The 20,035-nt window shown below is 46.9% G+C and overlaps 1 protein-coding gene across 2 annotated transcripts; it reads right to left on the bottom strand.

Annotated features, from left to right (window-relative positions):
- Window positions 1–3,133: 3,133 nt before the first annotated feature.
- Window positions 3,134–18,853, bottom strand: OS9 (OS9 endoplasmic reticulum lectin). Of its 2 annotated transcripts, XM_003405161.4 has the most exons (15): window positions 18,652–18,853; window positions 18,052–18,228; window positions 17,116–17,179; window positions 16,908–16,984; window positions 16,580–16,678; window positions 8,687–8,897; window positions 8,464–8,565; window positions 8,145–8,245; window positions 7,913–7,964; window positions 7,172–7,260; window positions 6,684–6,959; window positions 5,777–5,966; window positions 4,717–4,881; window positions 4,457–4,569; window positions 3,134–4,164 (listed from the first exon to the last, which is right to left on the bottom strand). In XM_003405161.4, the coding sequence occupies exons 1-15, from the start codon at window positions 18,811–18,813 to the stop codon at window positions 4,039–4,041; spliced, it is 2,004 nt and encodes a 667-aa protein (XP_003405209.1). In that variant the 5' UTR covers window positions 18,814–18,853; the 3' UTR covers window positions 3,134–4,038. The 2 variants fall into 2 exon arrangements, with proteins under 2 accessions (XP_003405209.1, XP_003405210.1); XM_003405162.4 differs by lacking the exon at window positions 4,717–4,881.
- Window positions 18,854–20,035: the final 1,182 nt, after the last annotated feature.

Below are 20,035 nucleotides of genomic sequence, written 5' to 3' on the forward strand. Positions count from 1 at the left end.
GCATTCTGGGAGGCCTGGAGCATGGTGCTTACATGAAAGGGTGGCCTGTGGGGGAAGCTAGGAGAGGTGAGAAGATAGGTAGCTCTGGTTAAAAGCAGGAACTTTGGGTTCAGATCTGATTTCAAAACCGGGCCCTCCACTTCATAGGTAGGCTTGGGCAGATTACCTCAGTGGCGTCTGTTTATTTGTAAATTGGGGAGTATCGATACCCACTCAGAGAGTACCTGATAAGCACTCGAGCCCCAGAGATGACTGCCCTTGGCCAGCCTGCTCACCTTGACCACTAGGTATCAGGCATAGAGCTTACAGTAGGGACATTTTTCCTGGCCCAGTCAGGTGGTGACGAGAGGGAAGGGGTGGGAGATTTCCTAGCTGCAGAGGTTCATGGTGTCCGTGAACTCTACACCCAGCTGATGCAGGCATTTGCCTACCTCCATGTCACCTAGGGCCACCAAGGGCACAGTGGCTGGAGGTCAGTGCCACCGCCACAAGCTGTAGCACTGCTTGGCTCTGCACATATCCGGCCCATTCCCTGTGTGCACCTGAAAATGCTTGCCCAGGCAGAGGGCCCGGGTGGTTTGTGATGGGTCAGCAACTAGTGCAGTTGGGCGCAGGCACCCACATGTCATCGCCTGCCTTTAGGAACCAGTGGACTCACTGCGCCTTCTGGTAGAGTTGGTTTTCGGCCCTTGGAACCAAACCAGCCCCACGAAGTTCAGCTGCAGTTGTGCCACCAAGCTTACAAACAAGATGTGGTCATAGTGCTGGTCCCAGGTCTGATTCACATGGAGGGCCTGGCTCTCCACAGTCCTAGCCTGGGTGAGCATCCAACACAGCAGTCTGACCTAAGAAAGGTCCAGAGGCCCAGGAAAGGTGGATGGGGGAGGGGCAGGTCCAGTGACAGATGTGTGGTCTGGGAACAAAAGCAAGAGGAAAAGGGAGAAGTAGCAAAGACAAAGGACATGGCCATTCCCTTCTTCAGCTCAGAGCCCCTGGACTCCCTCACTTCATCTCCACTTTCCTTCTTAGTGGCAAAAGCTCCCCTCTTCCTCATCCCAAGCTCAGGGTATGAGAGAGTATGGGGAGGAAACAAGGACTCTCAGAAAATTACCTGCAATGGGAGCTACAGGCCAGTGGAAAGTTCCTTTAGTTACCATTCAGCAAAAGATGCCCAAAATGTCAGTGAACCCTACGGCAAATCCCAGATACTAGTAAGCCATTCAATTTGTTTTTATAATTTCTTATTTATATTTTTTAATGGACTGCTTCTTTGGCCTTGTGGGGAGGTGTAAAGGGATGGTAGTGAATGGACAGACAAAACAGTAAGTTCTCCAGGTTGTGGCAGAGTAGAACTCTAGAAGGGGACTCCTTAGATGGGTTCTCTTTTACATCCATGCTGCCTTCACAGCTCATCTTGGGTTGCCTCACTTGGATTCCTGTTGCCCACCACACCCCACCTTCCTCCCCACCCCCTCCTGGCTGCCATCTGCCACGTGCCCTGCTCCCCTCCTTTGTTTGCCTTAGAACAGCTGGGCAGATAGGTCTTCCCCACTGGAGTTTTACCAAAAGGCAAAGTAAGAAGGAATTTATTATTCAAAGTACAAACTGATTAAATATAACGAGGCTTCCAGAATTCTGTTTTCTGATGATGCTAAGATTCCCACCCCATCCAATCAAAGCTAACTCACCTGCCCCAGCCTCTCCTCCTCCCCATTCTAAGGCACCTAATCTTTTCAGAAGTCAGGAGTTGGTTTATAATAAAACGTTATTTGAGCACTTTCTGTGAGCCAGGTACTATGCTAAGAGCAGGACGCACTTTATCTCATTCAATCCTGACAACAACCCTATGAGGCAAGTGCTATTATCCCCAGCTTACCAATGAGAAAACAAAATAACTTGTCCAAGTTCCCACTGCTAGTAAATGGAGGGGTGAGGATTTGAACCCAGCATTCTGACTATAGCTGCATTCAAGGCAGTTTCTAACCAGGGATGAAGCATCCCTCCCCTCATGATAGAAACATCTGAGGAAGCAGGTTTTGTAAGTCTACCCATTAGAATTTTAAAATATGATAATGTAATCATAATATGCAGAATAAACATTAGTCTACATTCAGCAAAAATAGGGTCATCCTCATACAATGTTCTTCAACAACAATTGAATCCCTAATGTTCCATTTTTGGAGGACTGGGAGTTTCATACCCTCTATCCCTTTCTTATGGCTTCCCGGGTGGCATAAAGTTTGTGCTAGGCTACTAATCGACAAGTGGGCAGTTTGAATCCACCCAGCAGTGCCGAAGAAGAAAGGTCTGGCTATCTACTTTCATAAGATTACAATCATTGAAAACCCTATGGAATGTAGTTCTACTCTGACACATATGGGGTAGCTATGAGTCAGAATCAACTCGATGGCAGCAGGCTTTGTTTTTTGATTTTTATTCCTTTCTTACCTTGTGAGTCAGTGGAGAGTCTTCAGAAAGACTGTCTACCTCAGAGATGAGAAGCCAAAGGAGAGCCTGTGCCCATCTCTGCCTTTAGATCCTCTGCATAGGGGGTAGACAGGCGGGAGGAGAAGACAGCCACACCTGCACGTGGCGGTGGGGAAGAGGAGACACCCGATGTCCACTCCTAGGTCCTCCTGCCCTTGGCACACTAGGAAGATAGCATGTGTGGGCAGCAGCCCCCACTCAGGGCATGGCCAAAGGTGGAGGAGGTCTTTCTTGGGAAATGCTGAAGTGGTACAGCCAGGCGGATATGGGGGGGCAGACGGAAATGCTACAGAAAGTTCAGCAAAAGGAAGACCCCGGTGGTGGGGTAACTGTGGTGTGAATTTTGGCTTCAAGGTGTAAAGGGGGAGAGGGTAGGGAAAGAACTGGTGCCAAAGGGACGGAACATAAATGGACAGATGAACAAATAGAGGGAGGAGAGTACTGCAAGTGTTTTCTTTCCAGGCCATTCTGCTTTGTTTATTCATCCTGGACACTTCCTGTACTCCTCAGCTCCTACTGATACCATCTTGGAGGTGTGGGGCAAAGAACAGGATTAGAGAATGTACACACCACCCTGAAGAGAATGCCTAGCCTCATCCCTACTTGAGCCCTCGCCTACCTCCCCGCAAAGAGAAAACAAGACTGATGAATTGATGGTCCAGTTCTTTATTTAGAAACCTGATTGTTTAAGAACACGGTGGGGGTTCTGCACGCCCACCCTTTTTCACTGGGATTGTGTCAAAGGTGGTAGGCAACTTTCTCTCATTTCTTCAGCAACAGATGGAGATGAAGACTCCTCAACTCGGAAGCACAGATTGTAGGGGACAATGTGGACAGGGAAAGAGAGGAAGGAATCCCAAAGCAATCCGAGGGAAGGGTAAAGTGACTCCAAACAGCAATAAAAACCCATTGCTATTGTGTCAGTTCTGACTCACAGTGACCCTGGAGGACAGAGTAGAACTGCCCCATAGAGTTTCCAAGGCTGTAATCTTTACAGAAGCAGACTGCCATATCTTTCTCCCAAGGAGCAGCTGGTGGGTTTGAACCGCCGACCTTTCAGTTAGCAGCCCAGCACTTTAACAACTGTGCCACCAGGGCTCCCCAAACAGCAATAGGGGCAGGGAATTCTCTTTCTCTTAACAGGGGCAGGGGGTTGGGGGTGTCTGCCTTCTTAGGGCCTGCTAAATGGCCCTCCTCTTCCCTACCCTACCCCACTACTCTGGGTAGGAAGCAGGTACGAGCCAACAAGCTAGGGGAGGATAACAGGGAAAGCTGTGAGGAAAGGAAGGGGAGGTGGGACAAATTCTAGGAGAATGAAAATCACAGGCCTGGTGAAGCCTCAAGGGCGGCTCTCAGCAGCAGCAGCAGCAGCACCCATCCCATGGCCCCTCCACACCCCCAGAGCTGGGGCCCATGAAGACCACAGCTCAGCACCAATCTGCTGTTCTGCCTTCAGGGACTCAGGGTGGGATGAAGCGGAGGGGAGTGAGGGAGGCAGGGCCAGTCTAGGAAGATTCTGGATTCCTTGGAGGGTCAACTGCAGTGGTGTTCTCAGAAGTCAAACTCGTCCAGGTCCCCTGTGCCCTCCCCATCCTGAGAGCCCCACACCCGGCGGTAATTGCTTTCCAGCTCCTTCTGCCGTTGCCGCTCTTTCTGTGCCTCCTCAGCTCCCTGCACCTGGTGGGAAGTGGAGTTGGGTGGGTGGTGAGCTGGAGTTACTGACTGGTGAGCAAGGGGACACGCTGAGTACTTGACCGTCCAGGGCATCCAGGGACAGGCAACCTTGGGCGAGGCAGGGATTGAGGACACCCAGTCTCCAGAACTACTAGCCTCATTTTACAGATGAGGAGACTGACACTCAGGGAGTGGTAAGGCTGGGCCATACCTGTGTGACTCTAAATCATGCTCTTGCCCATAGCATGCTAGAGGCTGGGGAAGGTCCAGGGCCTAGGGGTAGGGCGCCTCTCACCAAGATATTGAAGAAAATCTCCTTGAGATTTTTTGTGTCCTCATCAGTCAGCCAACGTGTGTCCTCCTCAGTCCCTTCAGCCCCTGGTCGGACAATTTTGATCTCAATTTTACCTGAGCAAGAGCAGGATGGGCAGTGAGAGGAGAGGAATGCTGGGAGGTTCAGTGCAGGTCCCCTGCCGCCCAGACCCCCAGCCCATCCATGTCGGGCAGCAAGCCCTTCTGACAGCTTGGAGTCCAGCCCCACCCTCCAGGGCCCACCTTCTGCTGTGAGTCCCTCCCTCTCCAGCAGCTCTTTCACCAGCCCCTCGATTTGTTTCAGCTGTGGGTTTTCCCGTTTCATCTCGAGGACAGTCAGATCCTGATTGGGGCCTCTGTGATGGAGCTTGGTGACCCGGACCCGGACTCTGTGCTCAGGATCCTCCTCTTAGAGGGGGAGACACACAGGGAGACACAAAGCAGAGCCATGACTCCCGGGTTTAGGGGCTGTGGTGGTCACAAATGGTTTGGGCAGCTATTCTGTCCCAAACACGTATGTGAGCCAAGGTTCAAACATTCGTGCCCCAGTTCCAGCCTAGAGCGCTCCCTCCACCAACTGCAGCCTCCCTTCTTCCCTCCCTACCCAACGATTCTGCCATCACCTACAGGAATATAACTGTTTTCTGAAGCAAAACTCAGGCCACCTGGGCCAACCACACAGTTTTGATTTGAGAAGCAGATTGGAAAACTGTGGTTTGGTCCTTGGTATGTTGGTACTTTAAAGACATTTCACCAATGTTTACAGACATAGTGGGATGGAAGGTTTGAAACTGCAGCTGTTCCAGTACGCTTGGAATGATGTGTCTCCACACTCACAGGCTTTTGCGGAATGGACACAAGGGGCTGCAAGAAGAAGGCATCACTTCAAGTCTGTCCAGGCAACTGGCTGTGTACAGCTGGGTTGGCCTATTCATATTCTGGCAACTGGGACCTCTCCCAATGCAAAGTCTTAATGGCTGCATCCTTCACAGATGTGTGGTTTCCAGCATATGGGCTCAGAGCCATCTAATTCTTATCTGTCCATCACCCATCATGTGCCAGGCAAAGTGCTAGGCACTGGGAGTACAGGAGCAAACCAGAAAACCAGACAGACACCTACAAGCTGCTTCCCAAAAGGATGACTAGGAGGCAGTGGGAGGAAAGCAACAGTGAGAAGAGTGTTCCAGACAGAGGGGAGAATGAGTGGTCTAGAAAGGAAAGAACATGGTGCTCTCCTGCAACAACAAAGCTGAGGGATAAAGACAGCTGCCTGGCCTGCTCCTTCCAGTCTGACAGTTCTCACCTGTAGGCTGTGGGGACGGGGGAGGTTTTTTGGAGACAACCCTCCTTTTCTGGCGCCTCTTCACCAGCTGTGGACTTTGTTTTTCTTCCAGCCTTTTGATGAGCTTGTTGAGAGTGGACGTCAGGGCCAGCATTGCCCGATCACGCTCCGACTCCTTCTTCAGCCCGTCTGGGTCAAGTTCCTTCTCTGTCTGGAATGCCCAAAGGAATATGGGAAGTCAAGGATCTGGGGAGTAGAGAAGGCCCGTGGCTCATACTCTATAAGCCAAAACCAAACCTGTTGCCACAGAGTCGGCTCTGACTCACGGTGACCTCATGTGTTACAGAGCAGAACTGCTCCACAGGGTTTTCCTAGCTGTAATCTTTATGGAAGAAGATCACCAGGCCTTTCTCCTGTGGTGCCACTTGGGTGGGTTCCAATCACCAACCTTTACTAGTCAAGTGCAAACTGTTTGTGCCACCCAGAGACTTTCATACGTTATAATCCATTGCCACTGAGTCGATTCTGACTCAGAGTGACCCTATAGGACAGAATAGAACTGCCCATAGGGTTTCCAGGGCTGTAATCTTTATGGAAGCAGACTGCCACATCTTTTTCCTACAGAGTGACTGGCAGATTCAAATCGAACCACCAACCTTTCAGTTAGCAGCAGAGCTCTTAACCACTGCACCACCAGCGCTCCTTCATATTCTACGGAAGAGTCTAATATCTAATATCTCTCCAATCTCCCTTCCCCACTGTCCCCTTTTTCGGTCAAGTAAACAACTGCTATTTCTCAGTGCTCTGTCCTGTCCTGTGCTGTGCAAGGTGCTGTAATATACTCTTTGTTCTCTTTTAGTCCCTCGGTCTGTCCTGTCCTGGCAGTGAAGTCAGCTGCAGAAGTGACAGGAGTAAGAGCTGTGCTCACCTCCTGGATGATATTCTCCAGTTCCCGCTCCATGCCAGCCTTCACCTCTGAACGGAGCCGGTCTCGGTCCGATGGGAGCAATATCCCTTCCAATTCCTTCTCAAATTCTCCCAGTAACTGCTGTTCATCCTCATCTTCATCTTCATCTTCCTCCTCCTCTTCTTCTATCTCACGCTGCTGCTCTGCGTCAACACCCTTTTCCTTTGCCACAGGTTCCCTTTGAGGGACTTCTGCAGCATCATCTGCAAGCTGCTCCTGGCCCGTGCTCGGCTTTCCCTGGGGTGTGAGGGATTGGGGAGAGAGAGGCAGACAGTTGGGGTTTCATGGTTGGGGACAAACAATGGTAGGGGCGTGGCAGCAGGGGAACTCAGGGGACTAAAGGAAGGGGTCAGTTCTATTGGGCCTAGTTCAGGCCCAGGACAGGGGTGGTTTTCAGAATGCTCCCAGGCGGGAGGCAGGTTTCAGCCCTTCCTGAGCAGGGCCCATACCTTTTTTGCTCCACCTTTCAGCTCCTCTATCAATCGAATCAAGTCTGCAGGACTCCGGATGACTTTGACCTGCACGTTGTTCTGAAAATCTGAGATGGAAGAACACGAATGGATCCTCTGTGTTCTGAATTCTGTATTGATCGTCTAAAGAAAGGTGATGAGGAGACCAAGGAAGGATGTGCCCCTGCCCCCAGGAGCTACCTGTCTGACAGACACCACTGCCCTAAGGTGGGCTCACAGGTAGGAGAAAAGAATGCTAACAAGCTCTTTCAAGTACTTCTGGGGCCCTTCTGGCCACCACTCCAGTTTCTAGGACTACAGAAGAGATTCTGGGGCACAGGGCTCCTCTTCCCTGGATCCCGATCTCCGCTTTCTACAAATATTAACCATTTATTGAGTGTCTACTCAATTGTAGGCATTCTATAAGGAACTACACATTCATTCTCATTTAATCCCACAATAGTACTCTAAGGTAGGGACTATTACTACCCACATTTTATGGGTTGAGGAAACTGAATTTAAGTGAAATCAGCCAGGATTACAAAGCCAGCAAGAGGCAGAGCCACTGTGTTCTGCGACCTCCCTAAAATGGCATTAGTGTCTACAGAGAGGATTACCTCTCGTGAAAATGAATTAGCTGCTGGCATGGCTGCCCGAACTTCCCTCCCAGAGTTTAGTTCCACCCTCCACACCCCCACACCCTCACCCCTGAGCAGTAAAGGGGAGGAGGGGCTCACTCACCATCAGGAGAGCGTGGAGCAGGATCTGCTGCCTCCACATTTGGTTCCTGCTCCTGGTGAAGAAGAAAAGGGCAGGGTCAGGCGCACAAGCTCCTCCGTGCCTGCCACACTCTTAAGGCAACAGTTTTGGGAATACAGGTATGGGTCACCTCACAATGACCTCTGCTTGGGTAGCCCTCCCCATCCCAAAGCCCAGGTCCAGCTTCACCAGGGAGGCAGAAGCTGGCTCTCACCTCAGCCTGCGCTTCCTCCTCTCCCGGAGCCTGGTCATCTTGCTCATGAATCATCTTCCAGAAATCTGATTCCTTACTGTCCTCCTTGGCTGGGCTTGTACCTGGGGTACAGAGAACAGGGAGGAATCTGAAAGGAGGGAGAAGCAGAAGGGAGCAAACCGAATGGAGTACACGCCCCTCCTCTACCACCAAGGGGTTAGGGTTCATCTTCAGGCTCTCCTTCCACCTCCACCCCCATCAGCTGGCCCAGGACAGTAAGAGCCACAGGAAGGGAAGAAATGGGGGCAAGTTTCCTGGAACAAGTGAAACAGGGTCCTACCTTCTCTCTTTGGGGGTACCACCTCAGACTTGGCTTCACTCCATACCCGGGGGTCCAGGTCTTGCATCTCCTCTATAATTGTATCCCCATAATGCTTGGAGTCTATGAGAAATAGCGTAAAAGCAGCCTGAGGATGCACACATATCTCTGGGTTACTCAGGACTTATCTTCTGCCTCCCTTCCCGTACATCTCCTTCCTCACCTCCACCTTCTAACTACTCACCAGCTTGCCGCTGAATGTAGGCCATGTACTCCTCAGGCTGCAGGGCAGGGTGGCAGAGAATGGCCTGGGGAGCAGCACTGGGGGGAGGCCGGAGGAGAGGGTGGGGGCAGAGCCGAGGAGTCCTAATGGTCAGCACGTAAGAGCAGGACAGGGGCTCATCTACTCGGTCAATGTAGTCCCCAGAAATACCAGCACCCTCGTCACACAGGAACTGCCAGCACAGAAAGGGTGAATATATAGGAACTGCCACCAATAATTAGATTTAGTTCTTAGCTCAGCTACCTTTCATTAAGCATTTACAGTGTGTCAGACTCTGTGCTAAACACTTTATACACATTAGTTCATTTAATTATCACAAAAACCCAGTGAGGGAGGTATTAGTATCTCAACTTTGTGGCTAAAGAAACTTAGCTTGCATGCAGCTAAAATCACTTGTTCAGGCTGATCAGCTGGTAACTGGTAAAAACAGGAGTTAAACCCAGGCAGTTTAACTCTAGGTAACCAATTTATTTTTTGTTTTCAAACAAACGAAATATGCTATATATATCTATACATATATATGTATATTGGGGCAGTTCTACTCTGTCCTATTGAGTTGCTCTGAGTCAAAATTGACTCGATGGCAATGGGTTTTAAAAAATATATATATATATATGTATTATTTGTTTAAAATATGTACATATGGTTAAAAAGAAAACTTCAAACAGTTTTAAGGTCCTTGTATTATTCAGGAAGAGAGTAAAGATATTGATGAATGTTGGCCTTTGATAAGTATACACCATTTGTCTTAGTCACCTAGTGCTGCTATAGTAGAAATACTACAGGTGGATAGCTTCACCAAAGAGAAATTTATTCTCACATAGTCTAGTAGGTTAGTAATCTAAATTCATGGCATCAGCTCCACGGGAAGGCTTTCTCTGTCAGCTCTGAAGGAAAGCCCTTGTCATCAAACTTCCCCTGGACTAGGAGCTTCTCCTCACAGGAACCTGGGGTCCGAAATATATGCCTTCCTCCCGGCACTGCTTTCTTGTTGGTACGAGGGCCCCGACTCTCTGCTTGCTTCCCTTTCATCTCTTGTAGATAAAAGGTGGTACAGGTCACACCCCAGGGAAACTCCCTGTACATTGGGTCAGGGATGTGATCTGAACAAGGGTGTTACATCCCACTCTAATCGTCTTTAACCACAGGCAGAGATTATGATTTATAACACATAGGAAAATCACAAAATGGGAGGACAACCACACAACACTGAAAATCATGGCCTAACCAAGCTGACACATATTTTTGGGGGACACAGTTCAATCCACACCATTATAATTTCTAACATAACTATTATAAGTAAAAGAAAGAGAGGTTCCACTTCTGAAACGGCAAGGTGAGGAGCTCTGCAGATCCATTCCCCAGCAAAACATCCATGTTGTTGTTTTTAGTTGCCATCAAGCATCAAGTCGGTTCCCACTCGTTCCGACTCTGTGTACAACAGAGGGAAACGATGCCCCGTCCTGCACCATCCTCACAATGGTTGCTATGTTTGAGCCCACTGTTGCAGTTACTGTGTCAATTCATCTTGTTGAGGGTTTTCCTCTTTTCCCTGATCTTCTACTTTACCAAGCATGATGTCCTTCTCCAGAGACTGGTCCCTCCCAGTAACACGTCCAAAATAAATGAGACGAAGTATCTTGCCATTCCATCTTCTAAGGAGCATTCTGGCCGTACTTCCTCCAAGACAGATTTGTTTGTTCTTCTGGCAGTCCGTGGTATATTCAATATTCTTTGCCAACACCATAATTCAAAGGCATCAATTCTTCTTCAGTCTTCCTTATACATTATCCAGCTTTCACATGCATACCAGGTGACTGAAGATACCATGGCTTGGGTCAGGTGCACCTTAGTCCTCAAAGAGACATCTTTGCTTCTTAAAGATTTTTAAAGAGATCTTTTGAAACAAATTTGTCCAATGTAATACTTTGTTTGATTTCTTGACTGCTGATTCCACGGGCGCTGATTGTGGATCCAAGTAAGATGAAGTCCTTGACATCTTCAATATTTTCTCCATTTATCATGATGTTGCTTATTGGTCCAACCAAACCAAAAACCAAACCCAGTGTCGTCGAGTCGATTCCAACTCATAGCGACTCTGTAGGACAGAGCAGAACTGCCCCACAGAGTTTCCAAGGAGCGCCTGGCGGATACGAACTGCCGACCCTTTGGTTGGCAGCCATAGCACTTAACCACTACGCCACCAGGGTTTCCGCTTACTGGGCCAGTTGTGAGGATTTTTGTTTTCTTTGTATTAAAGTATAATGCATACTGAAGGCTGTGTGGTCTTTGATCTTCACCAGTAAGTGCTTCAAGTCCTCTTCACTTTCAGCAAGGAAGGTTGTGTTATCTGCGTATCGCGGATTGTTAATGAGTCTTGCTCCAATCCTGATGCCGTGTTCTTCATATAGTCCAACTTCTCGGCTTATTTGCTCAGCATACAGGTTGAGTAAGTATGGTGAAAGGATACAATTCTGGCATACGCCTTTTCCAATTTTAAACCAAAAACATCCATAACTAATAAAAAATTTTAAAAGAAGATGGAAGGGCTATCCATAGATTAATGGACACTTAAGAACCATAGCAACCAAATGTAGCACATGAACCTTATTTGGATTCTGATTCAAATAGAGCAACCATAAGAAAAGAGATAATTAGAAAAATTTGTAAATATTGAATATTTGATTATATTAAGGAATTATTGTTAATTTTTAGTGTGATATGGCTTGTGGCTATGTTTTAAAAAGAGCCCTTATCTTTTAGAGATAAATATAGAAATATTTATGGATGGAATGATATGATGTAGAGGGAGGTAGGCAGGGGGACAGATGAAATGAGACTGGCTGTAATTGTTGAAGCTAGGTGATACCCAGTCAGTTATTATAATAGTCTCTCTCGTTTTATATATACTTTTAATTTTCCATAATAAAAAATTTACAAAAAAGACAATCTTTAAATACTGTTTGCCCAGCAATTATACTTTTAGGAATTTTTCTAATGGATCTATTTATACATGACAATATATGCAATGTAATAATCTTTTGTAATAACAATAGACTGAAAGGAAAACAATTTTTATCAGTACAATAATGGTTGACAAATAATGGTACATTTGTACAATGGAATATTACGCTGCAGTTAAAACAAAGGAGGAAGATCTCTATGTACTGCTGTAGAAAGACCTCTAAAGATTATCATTAAGTGGAATAAAAACAAAGTGCAGAACAGTGTGTATAATATACTATTTCTTGTCTAAATAAAGGGAAAAGGAAATAAATACATCTATTAAGATTGCTTACAAATACACAAAGAAAAGCCGAAAGGATACACAAAAAACTTGACTGGTCAGAGTCAAGTTTGAGAGGGACATTTTTTATTGTACTCGTTTTTATATTTTCTGGGTTTTTAAGCATGGGAAAGCACTATCTATTTAAAAATTAGATGATGTAATTTAAAATAGCCATAAAAATGTATGAGACATACCAAATTTATAAAAGACATACGTAAAAGAGGAAAGTTAAAAATGAATTACTTAAGCATTCATTTCAAGGAGTTGAAAAAAGAACAGCAAAAAATAGCCAAAAGAAAAATAAAGATCAGTGGAAATTAACAGAATAGAAAATAAAAACAATAGAGATGCTTAAGAAAGCCAAAAGTTGGTTCTTTGAAAAAACTAATAAAACTGACTAACCTCTGATAAGACTGAAGCAATAACAAAAGATAAAGGCAGAAAGTACAGATGATTCAGAGGTTAAAAGATAATGGAAGGATGTTATGAACAACTCTATGCCAAAATTGGACAAAATGGACAAACTCCTAGAAAAATAGAACTGACTAAAACTGACCCAATTAGAAACAGAAAACTTTGAATGTTCCTAAAACTACTAAAGAAAATGAATTAAAAATTCAATCTTACACACTCCTCACAATATAGAAACAGCGGGAAGATTTCTTAACTTACTTTTTGAGGCTACGTAATCCTGATAACAAAACGTGATAAAGGCATACGAAAAAGGAAAATTATAGGCCAATATCTCTTATGTGCATATATACAAAACTCCTTATAAAAATGAGTAAATTGAATCTGGTAACGTATAAAAAGGATAGTCAAAGATAATACCTAATGACCGAGGTGAGTTTATCCCAGGAATGCAAAACTGATTTGACATTATTCTCTGAATTTTCATTTCCATGTGCAGACTTTGTCTTCATTTAAAATAAGAATCCCTTCCCTTCCTTGACAGCTCAGATGTAGGTAACACCATGGACCAGACCCTCCTTGAGATATGTCCTTCCAGCGTAGTCTCCTATCTGGCCCCTGCTCTGTCTCCTTAGAAAGGTTCCCTTCTTCTGCCCATGCCTTCCCTTCAATGATGGCTTCCTCAAAATTCTCTCTTACTTTTGTCACTCTATACTGTTTCTTTGGGAGATTTCATCCATTCCCATGGCTTCAATTATGACCAATGTGATAATGACTCCCAGCCCTCTGGGTTCAATTCAGATCTCTCTCCAGAGCAGATCTAGTAACCTCCTGGGAAATTTCTACTTGGATGCCCTACAGCCACTAACATTATCATATTCAAAACCAAACCCACCGTTTCCTTCACCAAATTTATTCCTCTTCCCAATACCTGTCTCAGTAACAGGAACCACCATGTATCCAGTTGCCCAAGCCAGAACCCTGGGAATCATTCTTGACTCCTCCCTCTCACTCTATTGATTGTGCTCCCTAAATCTCTCAAAAAATTCAAGTTCCTTTGTGCCCAGCTCACTTTTATTCCTCACCTGGATTCCCACAACAGCTTCCTAACTAGTTTGCCAGAGTGAGCCTTCAAAAACCAAAATTAATTATGTCATCATTCTGCGTAAAACACTTCAGTGGCTTCCCACTGTCTCAGATTGTCCAAACCCCTCCACGTAGCTACAGAGCCCTTGGTGACCTGTGGCCTGTCTGCTACCAACTGCCTCGCCTCATCTCCCACACTCTGGTTGCCCACAACTCTCCCCTCCAGCCACTGTGAATCCCTATCAATTCCTGGTATTGACCGTTCCCTCTTGCAGCCAGGCCTTCTGCACTTACTGAACCTTCTACCTGGAATGCCGTCTTTTCCCTAATACCCCTCCACAACTGTTGGACTAATTCTTCATCCTACAGTTGTCAGTTCAAAGGTCACCTTTTGCAAGAGGCCTCCGCTTGAACCCTAGGCTCTGTTAGTTCCTTTATCATGTGCTCCCATATGATAATGTACTTCCCCCTGTTATAGTCCTTATCCTGCTTGCTAGACTGTTTCTTTATTGAGAGCAGGACCAGGTTTCTCAGTCACCATTTCGGCTCCAGTTTCTATTAGAGTAGGTCCCTGGGTAGCACAAATGGTTTGTGATCAGCTGCTAACCTAAAGGTTGGAGGTTTGAATTTATCCAGCAGCATCATGAAAGAAAGACCTGGTTATCTGCTTCGGTAAAGATTACAACCAAGAAAGCCAGATGGAACAGTTCTACTTTGTAATACCTGGGGGCACCATGAGCCGGCAACAACTGGTCAGCAATGGTTTTTTTTTTTTTTTTTTCCTTTGGTTTCTATTACAGTAGTTGGCACAGGACTATGTTGTAAACATGAGGAGGATGTAGTCTATGCCCTCAGTTCCTGGCCTCCAAAACCAAACCAAACCCACTACTGACAATTCCAACTCATAAGGACATTATAGGTCAGAGTAGAACTGCCCCACAGGGTCTCCAAGGCTGTAATCTTTATGGAAGCAGATTCCTACGTCTTTCTCCTACGTGGAGCAGCTGGTGGGTTCGAACCCCCAACCTTTCAGTTAGCAGCCAAGGGCTTTAACCACTGCACCACCAGGGCTCCCTGTTCTTGGCCTATTAAAGGTACAAACACCCAAAGAAATAATTAGAATACAATGAAGTAAGTGCTATGACAGATTATTTACCTGTGTGGATGCCTGTGTGTATATATGCATGTGGGTGTACGCATATGAAGCGCTGAAGGAACACAACTATCTTTCTGGGTTTGTCAAGAAAAGTCACAGAAAATAAGTGACATTTGAACTGGCTTATCCATTCCACTCATTCAACAAATAATTCCTGGGTACCCCGTTGGTGCTGGGTACTGTTCCAGGCACTGAAGATACAGCAGAAAACAAGACAGACACTGTCCCTGCCTTCCTGGAGCTTATTCTAGTTGGGGGAGACAGATATTAAACTTAAACAAATAAGATAACTTCAGATGATAATACATGCTTTGAAGAATATTAAACATAGTAGGTATTTACAAGAACCAGGACAGAGGTGTGTGTGTGTCTACATTAGATCTCCCTAAGGAGGTATCATTTGAATATAACCTAAATGAGGGGATGGAGCCAGCCACTCCAGGATCTGTGGAAAGACTGCTCCAGGAAGAAGGAACAATGAGAACCACTGGGTCAAAGGACAGAAGGAAGGCCAGTGTGGCAGAAATGCAGTATTTATATCTCCAGCCCAGACCAAGTACCTGAACTCTAGACTCACAGAGCCAACTACCAACTAGACATCACCACCTGGATGTCTAATAGACATCTAGACTTTCATGTATCCAAAACTAACCCCTAATTTCCTCCCCTAAACCCACTCCTACCCACTTTAATAAATGACAATTCTATCCTTCCAGTCGCTCAGGCTAAAAACCTTTGACACTACCTTTTGAGGGATTTTCATCCATAACATAACCAATATGTTGATGACTGCCAGCTTTGACTCCACCCTACATCCAATCTATCAACAAGTCTTATTGGTTCTACCTTTAAAATATATGCAGAAGCCATCCACTTTTCAGTGCCACCATTGGCACCACCCTGGTCTGTGTGAGGCATTTGGACCTCATCCTTCGGACAACGCACAATCACTGAAGGTTTTCTAGGACTGGGCAGAGAAGTGACCTGTGCTTACAGTGATGTTCTGAAGCCAGCTTACACTAGCTCACAAGAGCTGACTGGTAAATTTTCAGAGATTTTGCACGCCAACTGATGTCACATTGATAGCTTGAAACTGGCAAACACTAAAAATCAGGGCTTTGCCCCTCTAGAAATCTGGGTGTTCAACACTTGCAGCACACCACCTCAAATGCAAATCTGTATTACAGAACAATAACTCTGGTAGGTGTCATGTGGGTCTCTACGGTGTTTGTGAATACACATTAGGATCACCTGAGGACCTTTAACATACACCTGCGGGCCCACCCCCCTAGTTAAGGACCACTAGATCGGGAACACCTGTTAAGAGGGTGTGGGCAGTGATGCAGGAGGGAGGTGAAGGTACCAACCACAGGGACAAAGAGTTTTGAGAGATATCTAGAAGTAGAATGCACAGGCTTTGTTATTTACTCTCAGAGAACTAAGCTCCTTCATATCACTTCTCAGTTTGTAATCATAGGCTCCTTTCTGGGGTTCTTTTGCTAACATGACTTCCAAGAGGGCAAGGGCTGCGTCTGCTTGCCCACCACTGTGTCCCCAGACCCCAGCCCAGGACCTACATACAGCAAGAGCTTACTGGAGAGTCTTTAAGTGAAGAAAGGAAGGATGACATGAAAGAGAAGGGAGAGTCAAGGATGGTACTCAGGTTTCTAGTTCAGGCGACAGAAAAGAGAAATATGGAAAAAAGAGTAAATGTGGTTGGGGATGCTGGGGGAAGATGTAGGAATTGTTGACCTGAAGAACCTCTGAACATCCATGTAGCAACATCCAGCTGGCAGCTGAAATATGTCTGTCTGGGAGAGATTCACTTGACCGTAAGATGCAACTCTGCCCTCTTTCCTTGGAATCTGAATTGTCACTGAGGGAGTGTCAACATCCCTCTCTCAAGACTCACCCGAACCTCGGCCTCCCGGGGCCTCCCATTGAGGTCGCACTTCGACCCATTCCCATAGGTTTGGCTGTGATAGCGCTTCAGGCGATGCTGCTTAGAGGCCTGGAAAGGATAGCAGGCAGGAGAGAAGGGGGACGAGAAAGTTAGCAAGGAGGAAGAATAGCACTAACCCCCCACGGGGACCTTACAGGCCTTGGGAATCCAGGCCCCAGGGGCCTTTGTCCTAATGGCCACCAAGTCCCGAAAATATGCTAGCCAATTCTAACCCTAAGCCAGGGCTCTCAGGATGCAGCCAGGACCCCCTTCCCTCCCAATCCCACACTTCTACCACCTTGGCTGTTTCGTCATCCCAGTCGAAGGCCGATTGGTAGTAGCCAAGATAGAGGACTTCGCCTTTGATCTCTGAATCTGCAAAAGTAATCACAGTGGAGCACCATTACTCCCTTCTGAGAGATGCGAGGAGGGAAGGGGACTGGGGAGTCAGGTCACCTGCCATAACATGTGGCTGAGGGCTTAGGGAGAACAGAGAAGGGAGTCACCTTCCATGTGGTACTGCTGGATGTGGCGTCCATAACAAAATTCATATGTCCACCAGTCCTTTGTCTGACAATAAAAAAATGGACAATCAGGGGGATGGAGTGGGGATGTGTCACCTGGGAACCAGAATCTCTCCTGGCTCCAGGACATACAACTTCTCATCTACTGATATCTCTCTCCAAGTCCACATGCAACTCCCCAAATTCTCAGTGAGCAGACAGCACTGTTTTCTTTCTCTGGCTTGGGGTGGTACCTCTAAAGTCTGTTTCCCACCTGTGGTCTTTCCACTCCTTCCATATATATTTAAATCCTTCTTTACCCTCAGTAAAGACAAAAGAATCATGGTATCCTTGAAGCACTCAGACCAGGGAAACATAGAAGACCCCAATCTCAAATATTAATTAACTGTCTACAACATCCCTTGCACTGTTCTAGACATTAGGGATACAGCTGTGAACAAGACACATTCCCTGACCTCATGAAACTTACATTCCAGTGCAGGGAAGCAGACCAAAAATAAGTAAATAAATAAACAAACTGATGATTCTGTTAACAGGATGATTTCAGCAAAAAGTGCTAGGGTGAAAATAGGATAGTGGGATGGAGAGTGACTGGGGCAGGAGGTGACTTTGCTAGGGTTTACTAGGAAGGCTTCTCTAAGGAGGTGCCCTTCCTATCCCACACTGCCCCTCTTTAGGCACCTCAATCTTTGTTTAGCCCTTATTCTGAGATCTCCTATCCTAACCCTCCTCTACACTGGCAGAGCCACATCGGTGGTTGCAGGATTCTTTGCTCCTTTCCTGTCTGTATGTCTACTCCTCCAGCAGCCTTCTTAACTCCTACAGGTCCTCTAGATCCCTCCTCATTCACCAGCACTCTGGTTCTCACATGGTCTGTTAGTGCCCAAGCCCTGTTCCATCCATTCCAGTCCCTTTTACCTTCAGCAGGCAAGGAGCATCTTTCATCGGGCTCAACAACTCAGGGACCCCAGGCCCTTGGTAAGCAGGTGCCTCCTCCTCCCTTTCACGCTGGAAGTGAATGGCTCCAGCTGGCAGGCGACACTCATAGCGCTGTTTGTACTTAGAGGAGACAATCACCACGTCCGAAGCCTGGCTCTGGGAAAGCAGGGGGGTGGGAGTAGGGGAGCAGGGAGGCAAAGAGAGGCTAGGATCAGGCAGAACAATGAGATTCCTCTTCAGACCCTGGGGAAAAGCCCAGTTGGAGACAGAATGAACCCACAAGTCCTCCAGCTGTGCTCGGTGGGTGAGGGGAGAGAACACTCCCACTTGGCCATCCGGGCGGAGTCGAGTGAGTGTTCATCAGGGACTGGGACCTGGAGGCTGACAGCGGGAAGCCCCACCCTCCCAGCCCCTGGCCCCAAGGGATGGGCTCAGTCTGTGATCCCCAGAAATCATCATAAACCCCATTCTACTCTTCTCGACTCTCCTTAGGCTTCTGCCCCAGACTCCGCAGCTGTTTTCCTTCCCTACATTTTTCTCTTCTATCCCGGATCCTCGCCCCCCTCTATGCCTCCTCACCTGCCCTCCCATGACAGGCAAAGGCAGGATCTCAATCCCATAACGCATCTCACTCAGTTCCTCCAGGTTCAGGCTTCCGACACCGCCGGTCAGACTTGCGGGTAACAGGAGCCCCAGAAGCACCAACCCCAAAAGACTGGACAGCACCGTTTCCGCCGCCATCTTTCGTTCCCCTTCTTATCCCGAGCAACTCTTTCCGCCCTAAACCTGGCAGGGGCTTCATCCCGCCCATTAATAACACAAGGTTTCATTGGCTATAAGTGCTGTCCCTCTTACGTACCTCATTCCCATTTGTAAGCGTGACTACAAAGCTCACCGGGTGGTGGATCACAACTAATGGCCAATCACTCGCTGCACTTGATTGGTCAGAGAGGCCAACCAATCATCGACAAGATCAGACCCCCTTCCACCCTCTCTTCGCTTCCAGGCTGTGTGGTCTTTGCCCTCGGCCTTTTGCAGCGGCTGCATGGCCTTCGCCCGGACGTTGTATTCGTCTCTTATTACTTCGGTGGATATCTTCTGCGTTGTAGTAGGCCCCAGCAAGGCGGAGGATTTAGGCCGAAGGGCAGGTGGGCGTGATGCCCGTTGAAGTTACTTAATATTTGTTGCCCAACAATTATTGTAGAGAGTTGTTAGTTGCCGTCCAGTTGGCTCCGACTTGTAGTGTGACCTTATATATAATAGAACAAAACGTTGCCCGGTCCTGCGCCATCTTCATGAAAGTTGATATGTTTGAGTTCATTATTGTGGCTATTGTATAATGCCTTCCGACCTAGGGTGCTCACCTTCTAGCACTATACTGGACAGTATTCTCTTGTGATCCGTAAGGTTTTTATTGGCTACTTTTCTGGAAGTAGATCACCAGGGCTTTTTTCCTAGTCTTAGTCTGGAAGCTCCATTGAAACCTATCCACCATGAGTGACCCTACTGGTTTTTGAAATACTGGTGGTATAGTTTCCAGCACAATAACAATAGGCAAGCCACCACAGCGTGACAAACTGGCAGACAGGTGGTGGTATTGTACAGAAGCATACCTCTTTTCATATATACATACAACTTTAAGACAATCTAGTAATTTGTGTCAAACAAAGAGAAAGAGAAAAAGAAAGGAGACAACAACAGTAACATTTTGGAAGCTGGAAAGCAAATGGAGAAATGATAATTGCTTTGCAGACTTGAGAAAGTTGATTCCTCAACAGAGGTAAACAAGGGCATGATTGTACCTCCAGGCAGGGCATTGAAAAACCTTCTCTGGCGAATCTGACCAGCCAAGGGGAGAAATCCCAAGATACTCTCATCAGGATTCCTTCAGTGAAATAGCTGAACCAATCCTACAGTTAAGCCATTGGCCTGCATTCCTATCCTGTACATGGACTTTCCAATG

The sequence above is a fragment of the Loxodonta africana genome, chromosome 4 (genome assembly GCF_030014295.1).
Source record: "Loxodonta africana isolate mLoxAfr1 chromosome 4, mLoxAfr1.hap2, whole genome shotgun sequence".
Classification (NCBI taxonomy): domain Eukaryota; kingdom Metazoa; phylum Chordata; class Mammalia; order Proboscidea; family Elephantidae; genus Loxodonta; species Loxodonta africana.

Coding starts and splice junctions, on each gene's coding strand:
- OS9 (XM_003405161.4), bottom strand. CDS start 18,813: ATGGCGGCGGAAACGGTGCTGTCCAGTCTTTTGGGGTTGGTGCTTCTG. Junction 6,960..7,171: donor TGAAAGGTGGAGCAAAAAAG/GTATGGGCCCTG, acceptor CTCACACCCCAG/GGAAAGCCGAGCACGGGCCA. Junction 4,165..4,456: donor AGATTTTCTTCAATATCTTG/GTGAGAGGCGCC, acceptor ACTTCCCACCAG/GTGCAGGGAGCTGAGGAGGC.